The sequence below is a fragment of the Chlorella variabilis genome, assembly GCF_000147415.1.
Source record: "Chlorella variabilis unplaced genomic scaffold CHLNCscaffold_21, whole genome shotgun sequence".
Lineage (NCBI taxonomy): Eukaryota > Viridiplantae > Chlorophyta > Trebouxiophyceae > Chlorellales > Chlorellaceae > Chlorella > Chlorella variabilis.
The window spans coordinates 692,107-712,662 of record NW_005435067.1 but is presented as its reverse complement, the minus strand read 5'-3'; the positions used below and the strand labels follow the sequence as shown (position 1 = coordinate 712,662).

At 67.7% G+C, this 20,556-nt stretch overlaps 6 protein-coding genes across 6 annotated transcripts in view; 3 read left to right on the top strand and 3 right to left on the bottom strand.

The window, feature by feature from the left end:
- CHLNCDRAFT_58819 (expressed protein) overlaps positions 1-1,913 on the top strand; it is a 4,662-nt gene extending 2,749 nt beyond the window's left edge. The window contains exons 8-13 of the mRNA XM_005844735.1: positions 107-247; positions 492-519; positions 1,004-1,041; positions 1,197-1,291; positions 1,471-1,582; positions 1,796-1,913. Of these exons, the coding sequence (XP_005844797.1) occupies positions 107-247; positions 492-519; positions 1,004-1,041; positions 1,197-1,291; positions 1,471-1,579 (411 nt within the window). The 3' untranslated portion in view covers positions 1,580-1,582; positions 1,796-1,913. The remainder of the gene's footprint in view (positions 1-106; positions 248-491; positions 520-1,003; positions 1,042-1,196; positions 1,292-1,470; positions 1,583-1,795) is intronic.
- A 1,207-nt stretch (positions 1,914-3,120) lies between these two features.
- Positions 3,121-7,738, bottom strand: CHLNCDRAFT_138688 (hypothetical protein; the record flags this gene model as incomplete). Its single annotated transcript, XM_005844658.1, has 13 exons — positions 3,121-3,369; positions 3,541-3,713; positions 3,970-4,114; positions 4,343-4,537; positions 4,753-5,041; positions 5,181-5,279; positions 5,518-5,778; positions 6,036-6,202; positions 6,378-6,547; positions 6,736-6,816; positions 6,995-7,101; positions 7,238-7,454; positions 7,597-7,738. The coding sequence occupies 13 exons, from the start codon at positions 7,736-7,738 to the stop codon at positions 3,121-3,123; spliced, it is 2,295 nt and encodes a 764-aa protein (XP_005844720.1).
- Positions 7,739-8,517: 779 nt separating this feature from the next.
- Positions 8,518-12,401, bottom strand: CHLNCDRAFT_32463 (hypothetical protein). Its single transcript, XM_005844657.1, has 11 exons — positions 12,330-12,401; positions 11,955-12,189; positions 11,627-11,791; positions 11,315-11,450; positions 10,977-11,068; positions 10,509-10,725; positions 10,139-10,311; positions 9,822-9,923; positions 9,581-9,646; positions 9,103-9,409; positions 8,518-8,957 (listed from the first exon to the last, which is right to left on the bottom strand). The coding sequence occupies exons 1-11, from the start codon at positions 12,374-12,376 to the stop codon at positions 8,596-8,598; spliced, it is 1,902 nt and encodes a 633-aa protein (XP_005844719.1). The 5' UTR covers positions 12,377-12,401; the 3' UTR covers positions 8,518-8,595.
- Positions 12,402-12,753: 352 nt separating this feature from the next.
- CHLNCDRAFT_138686 (expressed protein) lies at positions 12,754-14,114 on the bottom strand (the record flags this gene model as incomplete). The annotated part of the gene is made up of 5 exons (XM_005844656.1): positions 12,754-12,828; positions 12,999-13,136; positions 13,295-13,543; positions 13,690-13,974; positions 14,109-14,114. 5 exons carry the CDS (start codon positions 14,112-14,114, stop codon positions 12,754-12,756), a joined length of 753 nt encoding a protein of 250 aa, XP_005844718.1.
- Positions 14,115-14,413: 299 nt separating this feature from the next.
- On the top strand, positions 14,414-17,041 carry CHLNCDRAFT_36779 (hypothetical protein). Its single transcript, XM_005844734.1, has 7 exons — positions 14,414-14,574; positions 14,676-14,731; positions 14,840-14,992; positions 15,114-15,257; positions 15,463-15,623; positions 15,804-15,899; positions 16,090-17,041. Exons 1-7 carry the CDS (start codon positions 14,425-14,427, stop codon positions 16,242-16,244), a joined length of 915 nt encoding a protein of 304 aa, XP_005844796.1. The 5' UTR covers positions 14,414-14,424; the 3' UTR covers positions 16,245-17,041.
- A 113-nt stretch (positions 17,042-17,154) lies between these two features.
- On the top strand, positions 17,155-18,611 carry CHLNCDRAFT_54346 (hypothetical protein; the record flags this gene model as incomplete). The annotated part of the gene is made up of 5 exons (XM_005844733.1): positions 17,155-17,291; positions 17,878-17,919; positions 18,057-18,086; positions 18,238-18,330; positions 18,515-18,611. The coding sequence occupies 5 exons, from the start codon at positions 17,155-17,157 to the stop codon at positions 18,609-18,611; spliced, it is 399 nt and encodes a 132-aa protein (XP_005844795.1).
- Between the last annotated feature and the right edge of the window lie 1,945 nt (positions 18,612-20,556).

Below are 20,556 nucleotides of genomic sequence, written 5' to 3'. Positions count from 1 at the left end.
CGCGCCCTGCTTCTTCTGCTGCCCCTGCTGCACCTGCCGCCCCTCCTCGCGGTACCGTCCTGTCAACTGGTGGCTGCTGCCTGCCCTGCCTCTTGTGTCGCGCCAGGTGACCGCGGAGGGCGGCGCAGAGGCGGCCTACGAGGCGCCCAACATTTACTCGGCCATTGATGCGCTGGCTGCGCGCGCGCGCGCCGCCGCGGAGCGCCGCCAGCGCACGCTGCTGGAGGCGGCGGATCCCATGGTGCAGGTGTGTGTGTGGGGTGTGGGGTGTGGGGGTGTGGGGCAGTGTGTGTCTGGGGCGGGATTCATGTGTGTGCGTCTGACGGGAGTTGTGTGTGTGGCAACAGATGTGTGCGTGTGTGTGTGTGTGTGCCCATGTGTGTGTGTGTGTGTGTGTGAGCGTGCGCACACCTCTGGGAAGCAGCAGGTGATGCCTGCAGGCGTGCCAGCGCACAGGAGAACAGCAGCCACCCCACACGCTCTGCCTGCAGGACTCGCTGCTCAGTCCAGAGGAGGCGGGCCAGCAGGCGGCGCACGCCGTCAGGGGCGCCACCACCGCCGCGCTGAGCGCCGCCGCCGCGCGGCGCGAGCGGCAGGCTGCGGCCGCCGCCCGCGACCGCCTGTTCCCCTCGCTGGCGGCCGGGCCGCCGCCCTCCGCGCCCCACCGCGCCCACGCCCCTGCCCCGCCGCCGGTGCGCCCAAGGCCTGCCGCGGCGCCTGCACCGGCGGGGTCGGTGGCTGCGCTTCAGGCTGCTTTCAGCGACGATGAGGCTGAAGGCTCACCACCCCCTGGCAGCGCGCGGCGCCAGCCCCGGACCGCCGCCATGCCCATTAGCGCAGCCAGCGGCGGCCAGCCTGGCGCCGGGACTGCGCCCGGCAGCGGCGGCGTGTCTCCCGCCGCGTCTGCGGCCGCGGCAGGCAGTACGGCGGAGCTTCCCGGCAGCTTCAAGTCCACCAGCGGCCTGCTGGGCAGCTCCCCGGCTGAGGCCGGCGCCGGCGGCGGGGCCTCCGCCTCAGAATTCTTCTTCTACCAGTCCTCAGGCACGCCCACAGGATGCTTCCGTGATCCAGAGGCGTCTGCGATTAAAATCTGCCAGTCCTCCTCGCTGCTGGCAGGCAGGATGCCTGAGCCGTGTCGCAGGCCCGGTTCCAGTGGCTGCTCACCTCCCTGATCCCGCGCATGCTCCCTGCCGCAGACGGCCAGTGGCTCTTCCTGTGCCCCCTCAACCTCCGCATGCTGCTGGCCCACTACAGCGCCTACCCCGCCTGCCCGCCCACCCTCTCTGCGAGGGTGAGCGCACACGAATATCGTGGCAGCTGGCACTGCGTGTGCGTTGACGTGCATGCATTTCTGTTGATAACCAGGCACCGTCCGTCGCCAGGTGCCAGCTTTGAGCTTTACCACAACCCTCGCCCACGCTTGCTGGTTGCCCATCTCTTCTCCGGGGCCTGTGCCCCTCTGCCTGGCAGGTGCTGGAGGTGGAGGATGTGGCTCAGGACGAGGCCAGCCGGCGGCGCATGCGCGTGCTGGCCCACCTGCCCCTCACCGCCACCTTCCAGCTGTGCGAAGTCGACCTGAGCGGTGGGTGGCGGCCCCGCTTCGCGTGCTGCTGCAGGCCTGGGCCAGGAAAGCGGGAAGGAGTTGGAAGGCGGGGCTTGAGACGTTGGCTCAGGTCTCAGGCCTGCCGTGTCATTGTACACCTAGGGTTGTCAGCTGGTGGGGGTGGCGCATTCACTGGAGGGTCGAATTTTGCTGATCGCGATGCTGGTTCGCCTCTCCCTTGTCTGTGCACAGGGCTGCTGCCGCCAGGGGCGCTGGTGCCGTTTGCCGATGAGCTGGCACAGCGCGAGAAGAAGCGTGCGCAGCGTGCCAAGCAGGAGGCCAGGCGCCTGAAGCAGGAGCGCGCAGCCGCGGCGGCCGCGGCGGCGGCCGCTGCCAACACGGGCCTGACTGCTGCCGAGCTGCGGGCCATGCCGCTGCCCTCTGCCAGCCTGCTGCCTGCTAGCCTCGACCGCGAGGCAGCAGAGGAGGCGTCCGCGGCCGGCGAGGCCGGCGGGGCAGGGGATGAGGCAGCGAGCGCGCAGCCTGCGCAGCCTCAGGCGGGCGTCAGCTATGCCGCTCTGGCCCGGGACGGCTTTGCGGCCACTGGGCCGTCGCTTTCCACCCAGCCCGCCAGCCCAGCAGTGCCGGGGCCGGCCCCCACAGCGCCCAAAGGGGCGTGGGCCCCCAAACCGGCTGCTCCGGCTGTCCCAGCGTGGGGCGCCACCTCAGGCACAGCCACGCACGATGCAGGGACTGCAGCGGAGCAGCTGGGCGGGCTGCACATCAGCAGCGGCGGCGGCAAGGGCGGCAAGAAGAAGCTGGTGTTATTTGGCGGCTCGCAGCGCAAGTACTAGCTTTGGCAGTTGTTCCCCGGTGTCTCATGCCCATCAACCATTTCCCTTTTGCTTTGTTGCTCTTTTCTCCTGCTCATCCCTTTCCCTCCCATCGCCTGCCTCCAACTTTCCTCTGTTTCATTCTGACCAGCGCTTGCGTTGTGGCCAGCATGCAACAATGACGGTGCCCATATTTACATGCTGCTCCAGTGCAGCAGGTGGGGGCCGGCAGTTCGTCTCGTCACATCCAGCAGTGAGGAGAGGGAAGTTGTGCACGGGGGATCACAGCAGTTGAAAAAGAATTTGGAGGCAGGTCGGCGGGCCTGGAATCCTGAAAAGGAGCGTTGCAGAGCATTGATGGCTGCCACAGCATGGCAAGCCTTCAGAGGGAAGGGGCAGCTGATCAGTGCTGCAAATACTGCCGCAGAGAGGAAAGAGAGACGCTCAGACGTACATATGGTGGCAGCTCTACGCACTGCACACGGGAGCGCAGCTCCTGGCTAGCTGGTATCGGTCGGCGATGCAGCGCTTGGCGGTCAGGGGGGGAGGAGGAGAGGATGTCATGGGATTGGATGCAGCGATGGCTAGCAGGTAGCGTCAACCAAATGCAAAAGGGCTGAGCAGGGGGAGCCGATAAGTTAAGCATAAGTTAAGGAGGTGCGCAGCTGGCGGGGGTGGGTGGTCTAGAAATATCTAATATTGCAGGGCCAGCCGCCGCTGCCGGTGCCGAGCAGCTGCGGCCGCCTACTTGAGGCCGCCGTTGCTATGGCCGTAGAAGGCGCCCAGCTGCGGGCCGGCGGAGCCGTTGGTGACCGCCGGGCCGGCCCCCGCCATGGCCGCCTTGATGGAGGGCGGCGGCGGGGCCAGCGGGATGAGGCCGGTGGCGCTGGGGGAGCCGATGGGCGAGATGGCCAGCATGGTGAAGCCGCCGCTGAGGCGCTCCAGGTCCACCTGCAGGGTGCTGCCGCCGGAGCTGGCCAGACGCTCCATGTCCTGCGCCGGGGCGGGCCACAAGGTAGGTATGGGCTTAGTCGAGGAAGGGCGGGAGAGCAGAGCGGGGGCAGGAGTGGAGCAGGAGAGCATCGCACTGGCAGCAACGCCAGGCTGCCGCGCAGGCACCAGGCCGCTGCAAGGTGGCCCTCCAGCTGTTGCCCGGCAGCACACAGCAATGGCACCCAGCAGCAGTGCCTCCCGGCAGCGGCAGGCCCCCTGCCGCCCTGCGCGTGCCTGCGTGGAGGCGGGCGACTTCATGCTCTTGGTGAACAGGGTGCGGGTGGAGGAGGCGCGCTTGTCGGTGCGCCGAGCCATGCGCTCCACATCGTCAAAGATGATTGCGTCTGTCGAGGGGCGGCAGGGGGGAGGCGCAGGGGGCGGGTCGGGGCGGCGCCTGTGGCACACGTGGCACGACGCAGGCCGGGACCTTCCGCCGTGCCTGCGGGCTCCACACGCCTGTGCCCGCAGGCCTGCGTCTGAAGGCGCCAGCCGCTGCCAACCACCCCGACCCTACCACCAGGCCGCAGCTCAGACGCCCCACAGCAAGCCCGCCAGCCCAGCCGGCCCAGCCAGGCAAAGGCGCAGCGGCGCGTCGCTCACCGATGCCCGCCTCGCGCTGCGCCATGTAGGAGGCGTAGTCGTTGTTGGCGTCGCCCCAGGTGTAGAGGAAGAGGCCGTGGCGGTGGAACTCAGCCACCGTCTCCTGCAGCCGCCCCAGCACGCTCGTCACCTCCGCCACCACGCCCTGCGCAGCCGTAGCAGGCGCGGAGGCGTCGGGTGGGGGGCGAGGCGCGGCGCACGCCGCACAGCAGAGGGGGGGAGGGAGGGGGCGCCAAGCTACCCAGCGATCCACCCTTGCCCCAACACACACACGCCGCAGCCGTTGCTGGTGCACCGCACGCGGCCCAGCGCCGCCTGCCGCCGGCATCCTTCACATACAGACCCTCCCCGGGGACCCCAGGCGGCCCCCCACCTGCAGCTGCGAGGCCAGCGCAAACTGCAGCGCCGCTTCCAGCGAGTTCATGCGCGGGTCGGTGAAGACCTTGGTGCCGCCGCAGGTGAGGAACAGCACGGGGAAGCGGGGCTGCTTCAGGGACAGCAGCGTGGCGCAGTCGGGGTCAAAGGTGGAGAAGATGACCTTCCTGCCGGCACCCTCCTCCAGCACCACCTGCGACGCGCGGGCAGGCGGCGGCGCACGGGCGGGGCAGCGTGGGGCAAAGCAAACACCCCAATGCCTTGCATTGCGGCCGGCGAGCACGTGGACTGCGGCGGGCAACAGGCGCGCACGCTGGCAGGCACCCGCAAGCACTAGCGGTTCGCAGCGGGCGGCTAGGCACATAAACGCATGCACCCACGCACACACACACGCACTCTCTCTCTCACCTTGAGGATTGCGTCCACAAAGTGGTTGCGGGACCACCAGTGAGCGCGCATCGCCGCCACCTCCAGCGCCGTGGGGTACTTGAGCTCGATGTTGAAGCCCAGCCACTTGGGAGTGCGGCGGAAGGCCTCCCTTAGCGACGCGATGCGGTCTGTCAGGAACCAGCGGGCGGCGGCCACCGCCTGCGACGGGTCCTCGCCGCTGCCCACGCTGCTGGCGCCGTCGCTGCTGTCGCCAGACGTGCTGCGCGCGGGGGACAGGCCGGGGCCCGCAAACTGCGGCTTGAAGATGCTGCGGGGGGCAGGTGTGAGGCAGGGGGGAAGCACTGAGGGGGGGGGTAAATCGGGCCACCGGCTGGGAGCTTCAGAGGGTGCTAGCATGGGTGTACGTGCTTGATCGGCTGCCACCTCCTAAACCATGGCCTGCCCACCTCCTAAACATGTCCTCCGCGCTGCTCATGTTGCGCTGCAGCGTGGTGCGCCGCCGCTGCTTCTCCTCATCCAGCGCATCCTTGTTGGTGGCATCCTCGCTGCGAGCAGCCGGGCGTTGACATTAGCATTGATGCATGGCACCGGCACGGCCGACCGCGCTTGCATGGCACCCCAGACCAACACAATCCGCCAAACAGGGCGAGGGTGCAGCCAGGCGCGCTGTCCCCGCTGATGAAAAAGCAGGCAGGCAGGCAGGCAGGCAGGCAGCCCTGGGCCCTGCTCCCCCGCCCCGCCCGCCCTTGCGTCCCTGCTCCCGCCCACCCCTCCCGCGCTCACTTGGGTGACACCATCCACTGTGTGAAGTCTGGGGAGCGCAGCTGGTCGTAGGTCAGCGTGGGGATGGGCAGGCGCACCACCTCGGTGCCCAGCCGGATGGGCACCAAAAAGTCGTGGAAGACGACGCACTCGCCGTCGGCGGTGACGTGCACGTCGAATTCCACGCAGTCGGCGGCGTTGGTGGCCGCCTTCTGGAACGACAGCAGCGTGTTCTCGCGCACCGCGTGGCCGTGCACCTTGCTGGCGCCGGAGCCGCGGTGGCTGCGGGTCGGGGCGGGGGGAGGGAGGGGAGGGGGCAGGGGGCAAACTGAGGCGAGGCGAGGCGAGGTGAGGTGGGTTGGAGCAGGGCGTGAGCGGTCCGCTTGGCTCCCCTCAGTCCGGGCAAGCACAACCCTGTTGTTCCCCGCGGTTCGATAACCGAACCTCTCGCAAAACACACACGCACAGGGCAGCGCAACTGGGCAGGGCAACTGGGCAGGGCAGGGCAGGGCAGCAGCCCCCCCGCAGCTGACGCGCACCCGATGTCCAGCGTGTCGCCGCCGGGCACCCAGCGGCTGCGCTGCAGGTTGCCCAGGGAGTTGGCGGGGTGCTGCAGGGCGGCGACGACGAGGAAGGAGGCGCGGAAGGTGCCCGCGTGGCGCAGGTCGGGTGTGAGCAGCGCGGCGTGGATGCTGCCCTCCAGCGCCTGCACAGCACAGCACAGCGCATGGTGACACGTGTCAACACGCTGCAAGCAGCTTCACCGCGTGCACCGCTTGAATGCCGCCGCGGCATCGTCATGAGAACCACGGGGCTGGACGGGAGGAAGGGCGCGAGCCGTCCGGGAGAGGCGGGCACCCCTGTACACACCCCGCCCGCACCTGCAGCGTCTCGGGCGAGATGAAGCAGCGGGCGAGCAGCGCGCCGTCGCGCTTGGAGGTCACATCCACACGGAAGGCCAGCGCCTCGATGGATTGAGAGTTGAGCAGGTAGGTGCAGCTGCCGGCATCCCCGGCCGGCTGCTCCGCTGAGCCCGCGCCGCCGGGCAGCGCTGCGGGCGGGGAGCAGCGGGTGTGTGTGGCGAATGGTGACGACCGGCGGGGATCATGCCTCGGCTGCCAAGCACAGCGCAAGGGGGTGTGGAGTGGGGCCGCCCGGCAAGCCCCCAGGTTGACCTCGGCAGGTGCAGCAAGCACGGCGCGCGGCGGCGCGCAGCGGGGCAGGGCACAGCACGCGCACCTCCCACGCGCGCCAGCACTTTGCCCTGCGGTACCGCAGGGTCGTTGGGCTTCGCCTCCACCAGCACCACATCCACCTCATCTGCACCAAGGAGGCATGCCGGCGCTGTCAGCAAGGCGCATGCATGCATCGCAGGCTCGCGGCACCACTGGTCGCCCGCAACACGGCCGGGCGTGTGGAGGCCAGGCACCGCAGGCCAGCGGGGCCGCCAGCAGCGGCACCGCCAACCAGCACGCAGCAGCAGCGCCTGCCCGCGCACCTGGCTGGTGTCCCAAGTGCGGCTCCAGCTTGACCAGAGCCTCGGCGCTGCCGGGTGGCTGGCCCACGCGCAGCTGGTAGGCGCCCACGCCGTCGGCAGTCACCCACCTGCAAGCACAGGCAGCAGCCACAGAGGAAGCCGAGTGAGATGAGGCAGGCGTGAAGTGGGGAGGGGGACCAGGCTGCCATGGGCACGAAACGAAAGCAAAAAAAAGAGCAGCACAAGGGGGGCCGCCGGCCTCACCCCGTGTCGCTGCTGTCGGGGGTGGGCTCAAACTCGCAGCGCAGCACGCCGTCGGGCGGGATGCGGTGGTACACGCGGCTCTGCGAGTCCCAGATGAGCGGGCGCGTGTTGGGGGAGGAGCGGTGGCCGTTGGCCACAAACTTGAACCGCAGCGGCATCTTGTTGGCCGGGATGGCGAGCAGGTCGCTGCGCCAGGTGGTGCCGCCCTCCACGTTGCCTGCACAGAGCTGCGTGACAGGGCGGCGCTCGGCACGCACGCACGCATGCATGCGGGTTGGCGGCGCCGCGCCAGCTGCTGCCAACCGGCATGCAGGCTGCGGCAGCCCTGTCGGGTGGCGGGGCGGGCCGTGGGAGGTCACCTGAGGCCTCTGTGTACTTGAGGTCATTGGCGGTGGAGAGCTGCCAGCCCTGGAAGTTGCCGCACACCGCCAGGCGGGTCACCTCTGATGCGGTCTGCACCTCGAGGCGGAATTGCAGCCGCTCGCACACTTCCTCTGCCATGGTAACCTGCCGCTGCTGATGCTGCCGCTGCTGCTCTACGCTAAGGTGAGGTTTCTGGTGGTGGGCATCAATTCATCGCCGAGGCGTCACCGGCACCGCCTGCGGACAGGGAGGGTCAACCCGGGGGGTGCCCTGTTGGCGGCACAATACAGCATGGCCTCTGTGGCATGTATCCATGCTGTATCCCAGCTGCAACAGGCGCATTGCTTTTCAGATCTTCATTAAATGCCTGGCAAGGGATAAGACACGCCCGCCCGCGCCGCCGCTGCCGCCCCTCTACGACCCCCTGCGGGGCGCTGCCATGCCGGAACCCCAGGCGCCTCTTCATGCGCAACTTCTATCCCGTTCAACCCGCAAGCTGGCCGCAGAAGGCGGGCAGCAAAAAACGTGTGTGGCGGCTGACTCTCACTGACGCGGTGCGCCTCCCACGCACCTGGCGCCCCTCTGGAGTTCACAACGCAACGTATAGGCCACCGTGATGCGAGAGCCTGGCCGAAAACTGAAGCTGGCAAGGTGATGTGTTTGCCGCGCTCCAACCGCTTGCCCAGGCAGCCCGAACCCGGGGCCCTGGATGAGTATATCGATGGGCGAATGCTGCCGGGAAGAGCCACGGGCGGCACATGAAGCAACCACATGTGCCTGCAAGAAGTCGACAGCGCTGCCGTGATGCAAGGAAGCCGGCGGGGTGGCACATTGCAAGGAAGCCTGCTGTCATCTTGACCTCCTGCTTTCCCTTCTCATCCGACACATGCCCAAAGGACCCCGCCCCGTGCTTGATAGCTCACAGCCATTTACAACCAGTACTTGTGCACGGAGGCAAGCGGTGGGATCCGGCCAGGCACAAGTCGCAGGCCTCCTCACTCGTCGCCCTCGCCCTCGCTGCCGCTGCCTAGCTGCGCAAAGGGGTTGCTCCTGCCGCCGCCCGCCTCCGCCTGCCAGTCCGCCTCGAAATCATACTCCTCATCTGCCGCCGCGCCGCCGCCGCCGCCGTCTTCGCCCCCGGCCTGCCGCATCAGCTTGCCCTTCTTCCGCTGCCTGCGCTCCGCGCGCGCCGCGTGCGGGTTGAACTGGCCCGCCTCGGCAAACAGCTGCACGTTCTGTGCGGCCGACGCCGCGCCGCGCTGCCGCTTGGCCGACGGCGCCGCCTCCGCCTCGTCCATGGCTTCGCCGCCGGGCGGCCCGCGCGCCTCCTCCTCGCCGTCACTGCCGCTCATGCCTTCTGTTCAGGCACAGGGGGAAGGAGCAGACGCACGTGCGTCATCAGAACGCGCGTCTGCTTGCTGTTGCAGGGACCACGCGGCACAGGAGCATACCGAGGCCCCGCACAGCTCTCCACAACAGGTGTGCATGCGGCACAAGCCCACCTGCCCCATCCTCCTCCTCCTCCTCATCATCATCATCATCATCATCTTCGCTGCCGCTGCCGCCCTCCTCCTCCTCAGCCAGCTTCAGGCCCTCCAGATCGATGCACGCCGTGCCCAGCGTGTCGGTCTGGAAGAAAGCGCCACCGCCGCCGCCGCCCTCCTCCATGCCGCGTAGGCCTGCGAGCGCCGCGCTCTGGTCCACATCGAACTCGGAGCCCCAGGCCGCCACCACCCGCGCCGAGCCCGCCACCTCGCTGTCCCGCTGCGGCGGTACCGTGAAGTACGGGATGCGGCCGTCGTTCCAGTCCTGCAGGGGCAAGGGGGCAGCGCAGGCAGGGGAAGGGCAGGGTAGGGGTGAGCACGGCGCAACGAAAGCTGGAAGCAGCTGCAAGAGCTTGCTGGCGGGGTGCAGGGTGGGAGGGCCCGCAGCGCTGCAGGGGCACGCATCAGCCATGCGGCGCAGGCTGCCGCGGCTCGCCTGCAGCACGATGCGCGCCGCCGCCGCCACGTCCACCGCGCCGCCCTTCTTCAGCTTGCCGCGCGCCTGTGCGAAGGCAGGCAGGCGGGCAGGCAACGCACTCAAGCTCCGGCAGCTGGCAAAGCGAGGGGCATGCGCTGGCAGGCAGCACATTTCAAACCAACAAAGCACGCACACAGAAACAACAACAGTGCCAAGCATGATGGAGGCGTGCAGCAGCACAGGAGGGCGGCCCACCCACCTGCGCCACCAGCTGCAGGAACTGGTCTGCCCCCTCATACGCCGCCACCTTGTACACCGTCATCAGCTGCTTGGCGGGGCAGCGCCGCACAATCTCCTCAACCTGCCAGGCGTCCAGGGGGCCGCATGGGGCGGCGGTGTGTGAGCCGGCATGGGCGCGGGCCACACCCCTGCTGCCATACATACCCCAAGAGCAAAGGCGCAAAGCAGCCACACAGCCACTATCTCCACACCCACCGCCGCCATGCGCACCCAGTCACCAGCACCGCACCTCCCCAACCACCACCACCACCACAACACAACCAGCCCGCCACCCACCGGCAGCGTGGGGTCCTCCAGCTGCTCCGCCTTGACCGCGTTGCGCAGCGCCGCCACCGCCGTGCCCTGGGCGCCCGCGTGCGCAAACACCACGCCCGGCGAGTCCAGCAGCGTGACCTGCTTGTCCAGGTGCACCTCCTGCACCGCCTTGGTCACGCCCGGCGTGTTGCCACCTGCGGCAGCGGAGCGTGGGGGTGGCGCAGCGCAGAGTGAGGAGCAGGGGTAAACGCAGGCCCAGCAGCGGCCGGCACTGCAGCTCGCCAGTTCACAGTTCACACGCAGCTAGCCCCCCCATGCGGTCATGGGCGAGCAGGAGACGCACCCCATGACCCTGCCCCCATGGCCGCCAGCCACCCGCGCCGCCACCCACCCACCTGCGCCACGCGCGTGCGCTTGAGCGAGTTGATCACGCTCGACTTGCCGACGTTGGGCAGCCCCACCACCCCCACCGTGATCGCCCGCTTGATGTCGGCGCTGCGCGCGTAGTTCTTGAGCAGCTGCAGCAGCGCGTCGGCGCCCAGGCACTCGCTGCCGCGCACCGCCGCGTCGACGGGCGCCGCCAGCTGGCGCCGCCCCAGGTTGGCCGCCTGCGGGCGGGCGGGAGCGGAGGGAGCGGGAGTGGGCTGGTCTGGGGGAAGGTCGGAGGTCGGGGAGGAGGCAGGCAGGGGCGCGGCGGCGGCAGCGGCCGGGCCTGGCAGCCAGAGGAGCCAAGGCCTTGCTACAGCCCTGCACGGCAGGCAGCTGCCGGGCACGTCTGCCGCCTCGCTGCGGCCGCCGCCGGCCGCTGTTCCAGCAACCAGCCAAGCAGCCAACCCGGCGGCCCCACCCACGGCTGCACCTGCTTCTGCGTGCTACACTTGAACGCCACCGAGGGCAGCTCCTCTCGGAAGTATTTGATCCACTGCTCCACCACCTCGCGCGGCACCAGGTCTGCACGGGACGGCGGGCGCAGAGGCAGGAGCAGCAGCACCTCAGCCAGTCCGCGCCTCAGGCCACACCTCCCAACCGGCGGCAAGCATGGCGGCGGCAGCAGCGACGGGGCTGTGGCCCCTGCCCAGTCTGCTCCATCTGGGGGCCCCAGCGCAGCAGCTGCAGGCCAGCGCCGCCACGACCACAGCCATGGCAGGCGCAGCAGGTGCAGCAGCCACAGCAGGCACAGCAGGCGCGGGTGCGCACCGATCTTGTTCAGCAGCAGCACAATCTTTTTGGAGGGATCCAGCTTGCGCACAAAGCGCTCCACATCCAGGCAGCGGCAGCCCAGCGGGTCGCGCGCATCCAGCACCTCGATCAGCACATCGCTGGCCTCCACCACCTGCGTATTAAAACAAAGCAAAGCAGGGTGCGGGGCAGCAGGTGTATGTGTCAGCGACGACGATCGGCGATCGAGCCTTGCCTGGACCCTGCTCCTCCGGGCCCTTGGGCTGCCTGCGCCTGCTGCGGTACACTTGGCGCAGCGCCGGCGAGCGAGGGTGTGCAGCTGGCGCCCACCTTGACAAACTCCTTGTAAAAGGCGCGGCGGGAGTAGTCCACGAAGGCGGGGGTGCCCGGGGCGGGCGCCTTGGCGGCCTCCTTCTCATACTCCCGCCCCCGCTTGGCCGCCTGCCGCTGCAGCGCCTCCAGCTGCTGACCGTCACCGTCCTGCTCCATGGCGGCCTGGAGGGCAGGGAGGGCCAAGGCACAAGGACCGGCCTGAGCGCTCGAGGCCTCGAGGCGGCGGCAGTGGCGGCGGCGGCCGCCGGCGTCCATGTGCCGTCCATGTGCGGACTGCATGCGTGATGTGGGCAGACATGCTACCACCAGCACCCCTGCGGCGCACCTGCTGCTGCCTCTGGGCCTTGCGCTGCTCACGCAGCATCTGCTCCTTGGCCACCGCCCGCTCCTTCTGCGCCTTGAGCTGCGCAATCAGCTCCTCCTTGAAGGGCCATGCGTTGGGGATGCCCGGATCCTTGGGCTCCTTGGGCTTGATGCCGAGCTTCTTGTCCGCCCGCCGCTTCTTGCGGTGGTGCTCCTTGACCTTGCGCAGCACCTTGTACTTCTGTTTCAGCGTTTGCCTGCAGCGTGGGGAGGCCTCCCGTGAGCAGGGGCAAGGCGGCGGCGCCAAACCGCATGCGCCTGCATGCGCCGTCCGCGTGCACACACGATCCCTGGCAGGCATGGCGGTGAATATGCACACGCTCCCAGCCCGCCCTACCGCTTGCTCTTGCTCTTCTTGGAGCGCTTGGCGCCTATACCCCCCATCCTGGCCCGGTAAGCTTGTACCAAGCACAGAAGAAACGGCAGATGGCAGGGAAGGGCGCAAAGGCGTGGGGAGGACACTCTCTGCGCCGCCATCCACGTGGCAGTGCCCCATCCTGTACTCCATGGCATTTGGGATGCCAAGGCACCCCAGGAATTGTGGAGGATCACCACGAGCCGATTGTAGCTTTAGAGCGTCCAAGTGCAGCCCATGGCCTTGCCGCCCGCCGCCTTGCGCCCGTCATTGCACACAAGCGCTCTAGAGTTGGCAGGCTCAAGGCAGAAGCCCATTGCATTGCAGAAATGAGGCAGGTCGCATATGCTTCCAGCACTGCCGGTGCTACCCATCGTGGAACGGTGCCAGGACGGGACGATGCATGCTAGATGGGGCGGTACATATCGGACAGATACTCGGCGTCACGTTCGCCACGAGACTGCCCTTGCAGCACCTGGAACTGCAGGACAGGCCAGCGGGCAGGAGGGCCGGCATGTGGACATAAGCACAGCCAGCAGGCATGATTTGTGGCAGCCTCTTAATGCCGGTGGCGAATGCACTTGAGCAGCGAGGCTGTTGACGAGGCACGGCGGCCCCCCGTCATGGTTCGACCCCACGCCAGCCACAGACCTGGAAGGCGACGTCGTGTTGCAGGGCACACATGAGCTGCTGCCGCGTCAGCAGGTGGCCCACGCCTTCCATGCAGCCGCGCAGGTTGGCGGCGTCCAGCAGCGTGGCGTTTGTTGCCAGCATGGCCTCGAGGTCCTCCTGCGGCAGGCGCCGGGGGACGGCTAGGCTTCGTCTGAACACCTGATCTGGATCACAGCCATGTCGATTTGTCGAGCAATGATGTCTGCCACCTGGCAGGACACCGGCAGCAGCAAGCCGAGGTGGGGTGAGCGGGACGTGCCGTGCTGAGGGCCCACCTGGCTGGCATCGGGGAACTCCCGCTGCACCGCCGCCACCGCCTCCCGCAGCTGCTCCGGCGTCATGGACAGCAGCGGCGGGTGCGCCGCCGCCATGGCCGCGACGTCGGAAGCGGGGAAGCGCAGGCGCAGGGCCACCAGCAGCTGCGAGATCTGCTCCAGCCGCGCCGCCAGGCGCACCAGCTCCGCAGGCCTCATGCGGCTCAGCTGTACCTCCATGGCGGGCAGCAGGGCGTGCAGCTGCCGCACCTGCGCAGGGGGAAGGAGGCGATGTGGTGGGGTTCTTGGGAGGGGATGCCTGGGATTGCCGATGGCCACCCAAAGCCAAGGAGGGTTGGAAAGCCGCGGTCGCAACGCCAGGCAGCAGGAGGGTGGCGTGCCTGGTCCAGCAGCACTGCGGCATCCTGCTGCAGCTCGGCGGCCAGCGCCTGCGCCGCCAGCCGCAGCTGCGCCTCGCGCGTCCACCCGGGGCCCTCGGCAATGGTGTCTGGGCTGCTGCTGATGTTTCCCAGCGAGTCTGTTCGCCTCTCCAGCTTCTTTGTGTAATAATTGGCCAACACCCAGGGCGGGTTGGCGGCGCCGTCATCGCTGGCACCGCTGCCGCCGTCGCTACAGCTGCTGCTGCTTGCGGTTGCCCTGCATACTGCACTGTGCGTCTCCACGGCGCGCAGGGCAGGTCGCTGGGGCAGCAGGGCGAGCAAGCGGTTGTTTGGAACGAGAGTCTCGAGCCACATTTGCCTTGCAGTCCCCCAGAATTGTGCACGGCAGCAAGAAGTGAAGAAAGGGTTCGATCAGAGTTGGCGGCAGGCTTGACGCTCATGGCGCCTGCTTGATGCACCCAGCGGGCCGAAGGCGGCGCCGGGCGAACATGCGTCTGAAGCCGAAATGGGCATTTGGGAGATGTGTGACCCAGCATGGTCTCTGTGCATCCCGTGTGTGATGTCAGGACTGAAGGGCAAAGAGAACAGCATTGCCTCGGGGGCTCCCACCCTTGCATGTCGCATGCCCTGCGCCCTGCGACCAGCTGCGACAGGGCGGCCCCACCCTTGCATGGGCGCCTGGGCGCCTGTGGCCCTGCACCCATTCCTCGCTTCTCACTGCTCCGCATCAACTGCCACCCAGGGAACAGGATGGCCGCGCTAGTGGACTTGTCTGCAGCAGATGCGCCCCAACACTTGCTCCACGCTTGCAAAATTTCGGGGTTTGCAGTGCTGACTGGCCACGGGGTGCCCGCAGTAGTCGTGGACAACATGAGAGAGGCCCAGCGCCAGTTCTTCAAGGTGCGCTCCCAGCGCTTGTGTGCGCGCTGCCACGGCTTGGGCGGCCGGTGGCACATCGCCCAACCCAAGCACTCCCTGCACCTTCCCCGGCCCTCCCGCAGCTGCCTCTGGAGAAGAAGATGACCCTGCTGGCCACCAAGGACCCCAACAACCGCGGGTGAGGGGCTGCGGGGCATGCCGACCATCCGCCGCATCGCAGGCTTTGCCCGGCCTCCGCCTGCCGACCGTTGCGGCCCGCCGGCCTCGCCGCCATCCCCTCCTGCAGGTACAGCCCCGCCCATGAGCAGGCGCTGGACCCCTCTGGCAAGCCGGATACCAAGGAGGGCTATTACATCGGGCGCGAGGTGCCAGCTGGCAGCCTGCCGTTGCAGGGCCCAAACGTGTGGCCACCAGAGGACTGGGCCCCCGGCTTCCGCAGGTGGGGGCAGGGGCTCAGCGGCGCCCCATCCAGCAGCACAACCTGCCTGCCTGTGTGCCTGCCTGCCCCTCATCCAGCTCCGCCCCACCCCTCCCTCGCCCTGCCTGCCCCTTGCCCGCAGCGCAATGATGGAGTACCATGCTGCCATGGTGGCGCTGGGGGACCGCGTGCTGACGGCGCTGGCCACTGCGCTGGGCCTGGCGCCCGACCACTTTGTGCCGCTGTTTGATCACTCGGTGGCCACGCTGCGCCCGCTGCACTACAGGTGGGCCAGGGTGGTAGTGGCGCCGGCTGTTTCTGTGGGGCGACCGCGGCCGCGGTGGTGGTTGTGGTTGTGGTGGGCTCTCTTCAACAAGAAACTGCCTGCAATGGCTGAGCCTGCCTGCCACTGATTCGGATCCCGCCCTTCCCCTGGCAACCTGCTCCTTCACCCGCCTCCTGGCACACGCATCACGCCTCCGTGCCCGCAGCTCCCAGGACGCGCCCGGCGACATCGGCGCCGGCGCCCACACCGACTTTGGTTGCATCACGCTGCTGCTCACCGACCAGCAGCCCGGCCTGCAGCTGTTCCTGGGCGGGCGGTGGGTGGACGTGCCGCCCCGCCCCGACTGCTTCGTCATGAACATCGGAGGTGGGCGGGCGGCGGCGGGCACGCCATGCCTTGGCACTCCTGCTGCCGCTGCCGAGCCCTGGTAGCCAGGTTGGCGCGGTGGGGCCATTGCACTCACCGCAGCCGCTGGCGCTGCTTCCACACAGCGCGCTTCCCTGCTGCCATCCCACCAACCCGCCACCACCCCCCTGGTGGTCGCAGACATGCTGGAGCGGTGGACCAACGGGCTGTTCAAGTCCACGCTGCACCGAGTGCTCAACAACGGCCAGGACCGCTACTCAACCGCCTTCTTTGTCGGTACGCCTCCGCCCCTGGGGCTGCCTGCGCCGTCTGTCACGCGTGCTGCCGCTGCCACCCCGCCCATCCCCTCAAACGCCCGGCACCTTGGCTGCTCATGGTTGGCGCATGCATGCTGACGCCGGCGCCGGCGAGCCACACCCCGCCCCTCCCTCTCACCGCCGCCCCCGCTGCCTCCCTTCCGCCGCAGACGCCAACTACGATGCGGTGATTGAGTGTGTGCCTACCTGCTGCGGCCCCGACAACCCGGCCAAGTACCCGCCCATCCAGGCGGGGGAGTGGCTGATGGGGCGCCTCAGGGCCACCCACACCGAGCACGCCCTGGACTCGGCGGCGACTGCCTGAGGTGCCACATGGGCAGCCGCCTCTGCCCCTAGCCTCCCCCCCGTTGCTTTTACACTGTCTCTGTACCCTTACAGTACTCTCCTGTTGTACCATTGTTGCAATGTGCTGAGAATCTTGGAGAAAGTGTGCGCAGGCTGTTATGCAATAGGAACCGTTCCTATCAAGTGTTTCACTTGATGGCTGTGGTCTGGCGAGGTCCTGGGCGCCGGCCTGCCTCAAACAGTCATGCTGCTGCGCACCCTGCCAATGCACCCCATCCACCCTCGCTGACGATGCTGTGCAGCAGAGCTTTGATGCCACTCCGCAACCGCCGCAGCGGCGCCTTCCAGTTGATCACCGCTGGCCCACTGCCCTATGCTGTCTGCCATGCCAGGGACAGAGGTGGCCGTGGAGCGAGGAGGGATGACATTCCAAACTGGGAAGTGGAGGGCGGCGCCGTCAGACTTGCTACAGGAACAATAGAGAAGCTGGTAGAGCAGCTGTCGGTACGCGGTGGGAGCGCTGCCGGGCACTGAGCGGTGATGGGCGGGAGAGGCAGCACCCAGGGCCAGTGCTCCTGCGGCTAAACGCTGATGCCACTGTTGCCCCTGCTTGGCTCTGGCCATCGATAGCCAATGAGGCCTACACCAGGCTGACCGACCCCGCCGCGCTCCAGCGGAGACGGTGCCGCTGATATAGCGGCGACGGCAGGAGCCCTGCAGCCCGATCGCTCCTGTGCTCCTGCTTCGGCTCTTCATCAAGGGGCGAGCGTGGAGGCCTGCCCGCGGCATGGAACCTTGCGATGGAGCTGGGTCAGCTGCTGAGGGAACTGCGGACCACAGAAGCCAAGGGGTGGCAATCCATTCAATCCTCCCAGAGCTGTTTCTCGTTGCTGGAGACCCCTGCGGTGGTTGTCGGATCGCTGGGCGCGATGGGACTCTCCCCGCGCTGCAGGAGCCCCTGGGCTGGGGTGTCCGCGCTGCTGTACGGAGCCAGCCTGGTGCTGGTGTGGTCCAGCTGCACCCTGGTGAGGCTGAATCCGGGCCGGCGGGCGCTGAAGGGCGCGCGGTGGGAGGGAGGTGATCATGGCGGCACTAATGAGCGGGGTGGCGGGACATGGCAGCAACGGTTGCTAGGCATCAAGAGTCCAAACTGCTGCCCCACTGGGCGCTGGGATAGAGCCCTCACTTGCTTCCGGCACATATGGTGTGCCACAATCAAGCGCTCCTGGCCTTCAGCATCCTACCGCGCTTGAAGTATTGCCGCTGCTTCCGCCCCCTCACTTCAGATGGTTACCGCAGCGCTGAAACCTCCTTCTCCCAGACCGCCTCGTCCGCCGCCACGGCCCAAACCACCACGCCCACCTCCTCCTCCACGTCCCAAGCCGCCTCCACGTCCCAAGCCGCCCAAACCGCCATCGCCGAAACCGCCTAGGCCTCCTTCACCGAAGCCACCACGCCCGCCGCCTCGCCCGAAACCCCCGCGCCCGCCACCCCGCCCCAGCCCCCCTGCTCCCCCACCACCGACGTGAGTTGCTGCAGCCTCAGCCTGATCAGCAGGCATGCCCGTCGTGCCCATGCTGTTGTGCCGCCGCTGGAGGGTGACCTTGCTTGCTCGGCGCGCCCTGGCTCAGCACCGTTCGCTGTGTGTGCAGGTGCGGTGCGTTTGACGAGCCCTGCGAGGAGGACAGCGAGTGGTGAGGGTGCCAGCTGCAGCTCCTGTTATGTGTGCCTTGCGGGTTGTGCTTCAGGTCGGCGTGCGCTGACATGACGAGCCCCGCGTTTTCTCCTCTTGCCTGAAACCTGCTCCCCTTCTGCTGCACCTGTGACGCAGCTGCCGCGTCTGCTACCAGGGCTTCTGCGGGTGAGGCTCCTCTCCTCAGCTCAGCTATCATTCCTGGCCAGGCGGCACATGTGCTGAGCAGCTGACAGCGTCTGCTGTCCTGCTTCCCTCTGGGCAGGACAGCTGACGTGCTGCTTCACGCCCGACCCCCGTGTGCTCCCTCCCCATGCAGTTGCTTGCCAAACGGCGACTTCTGCAATGAGCATGACGACTGCTGCTCGCGCTTGTGCATGTCATCTGATGGCATTGGTCCCAAGTGGTGCATGTGAGTGCATGATTTGGTGCCAGCGAGTGCCGCCGGCTGGCTGCCCAGGCCTGGCTGCTGGCGCGGCCAGGCTGTGCTGCCAGGAGTTGGGGTGGCGGCAAGCTCCTCAGCACAGCTGGCCCCCAATTTGGCCTATGCACGCCCGGCACAATGATTCACCGATGCGGCCACATCTGCTGTGCAGGTGCATTCCGGAGAATCTGGGCTGCACTGCAGACGCCGAGTGCTGCGTGTACTTGGGTTTGAAATGCCAGGGAGGCATTTGCGTCAAGACCGCATGATGTGCCTCGACACGGTGCTGCCAGCCACCGTAGCGGCATGTCGAGTATAATAGGCAGGGCGGCAACGGCAACTGCCATGGGTCGGGGATGAATGGTGGATGCGGGGTGCTCTGCTCCTGGCGCAATTCTCCTATCCCTCTTTTCATGTTTCTACCACTCTCGCCCATCACGTTCCTGCCCCCACCCTGCTTGCAAACAGATTACTGGGCCAGCCTCCCGCTCTTCTTCTGCGCACTCTGCTGGCACCGTAAGGCAGCAATACCAATGTGTCTTGCCATGAAGGAAGCAGTGCTTCCTTCCTTTGAATCTGGTTTTCTGCGCCTTCCTCCCTACTGAGCACTGAGTTCCTTTGGGTCCCACTGCATAATGTTTTGGCTACCTGAGCATCTGCTACTGAGCTGTTTGTACCAAAAAGCGCCGTGCACACTGTAATTTGCTATTAGTTTAGTTGCCCAATGCAATATAACACCCTTTCCATGCAAGCAAAGAGGGGATGGCACAACTGCATTGCCATGTCCCCACATGCCTCGGTAGGCAGAGGCCTGGATGGCGGCGACGGCAGCAGGGGCAAGTGGGCGCCCTTCGTTGAACGGCTGGCGCCGCCCGATCTGGGGCTCCGCCGTCAAGTCCTGGGGCGTTTTCTAATTTCATGGGCGCCATGCGAGAGCCTGGCAAACTTGCAGCCAGCCGTTTCTCAACTCGGTTGTCTTGTTCTCTTCTTGCATCCCATTCCTCGTCTTGCGTCGCTTCGACTGTATCGATGCTGAAAGCCGCAAGCTTTGCGTTCCTCGAGGTGGCGGTGCCGCTGGGAGCCCCCGCGATGGCGTGCCTGGCCCCTATTTCCGCCCGCTATACCTCCAGCCTGGCTCAGGTGAGCGAATGAGCGCTGTCCGACATGCGTCAACGAACGACCAGTTGCCGAGACAATCTGGGTGGTTGTGGGCAGGCAGCGGGTCTCAGCGTCATTCATGGCCTTCCGGCGGCGATCTGAGAACCCATGGAGGGCAGAGGGGCGCCCTTGTGCGCGCTGGCCCCTTGCCGCCGCCGCGCCGCCACGGCCCTTGCGCGCCGTTGTGCCGGCTGCCAGCCGTGCCGCCGCAGCCGTTAAACGTGGAAACCCGCCGCTCTCACCTCTGGTGCTGCAGGCGCCAGGGGCTGCACGCCCCGGCGGTGTTGATGCCCAGCAGCTGATGGCAGCAGTGCAGGTGCGGCACAGCCTGCCAGCCAGCCGGCAGGCCCCCCTACCATCCATGCCCATGCCCGCCCTCACCGAGCGCCACGAGGCACGCCGTCGCCATGCAGCTCCGCTGACTGCCACGGCGGCAGCTCCCGGACTGCATGCTTCCCTGCAGCCACGGTGTGGCATCCTGCTGCCCCACCACTTGTTGCCTGTGGTTGACGGGCCTCTTGCCTGCCTGGTGGCCTGCCTGCCTGCCTGCGTGCAGGAGCGGCGGCTGGACAAGGTGGGCAAGGCCATGCACTTCCTGCACTCCGAGCTGCACCTGCCCCCGGGCGACGTGCAGCGCCTGCTGCCCAGCCTCATGCGGGCCCCGCACTTTGTGCAGGTGGGGTGGGGGCGCGTGGGCAGGCGGGCAGGCAGCCAAAGTAGGCTTGCATGCCCCGAGGCCGCTTGCTGTGCCAGCGGTTCGTCGTGGCCCCTGGCACCCTGCCGACCATCTTGCTCCCTGCATTGCCGCCATGGCCACCCCCGCAGAACCGGCTGCGCCTGCTGCGCTCCCTGGGCCTCAGCAACGCCGACGTGGCGGCCCTGGTCCGCAGCACGCCCGATGTGCTGGCGCTGCCGCCCGCGGCCAGCGCGGTGAGACACGGGCGGCCCCCTTTGCCTCGCCTCCTGTTTGCAGCCCAGCGCGGCCCCATCCTGCGCACCATCCCCTGCCCAGCCGCATCGCCCAGTCCAGCGCCTTGCCCGCTTGCTCCTGCCATC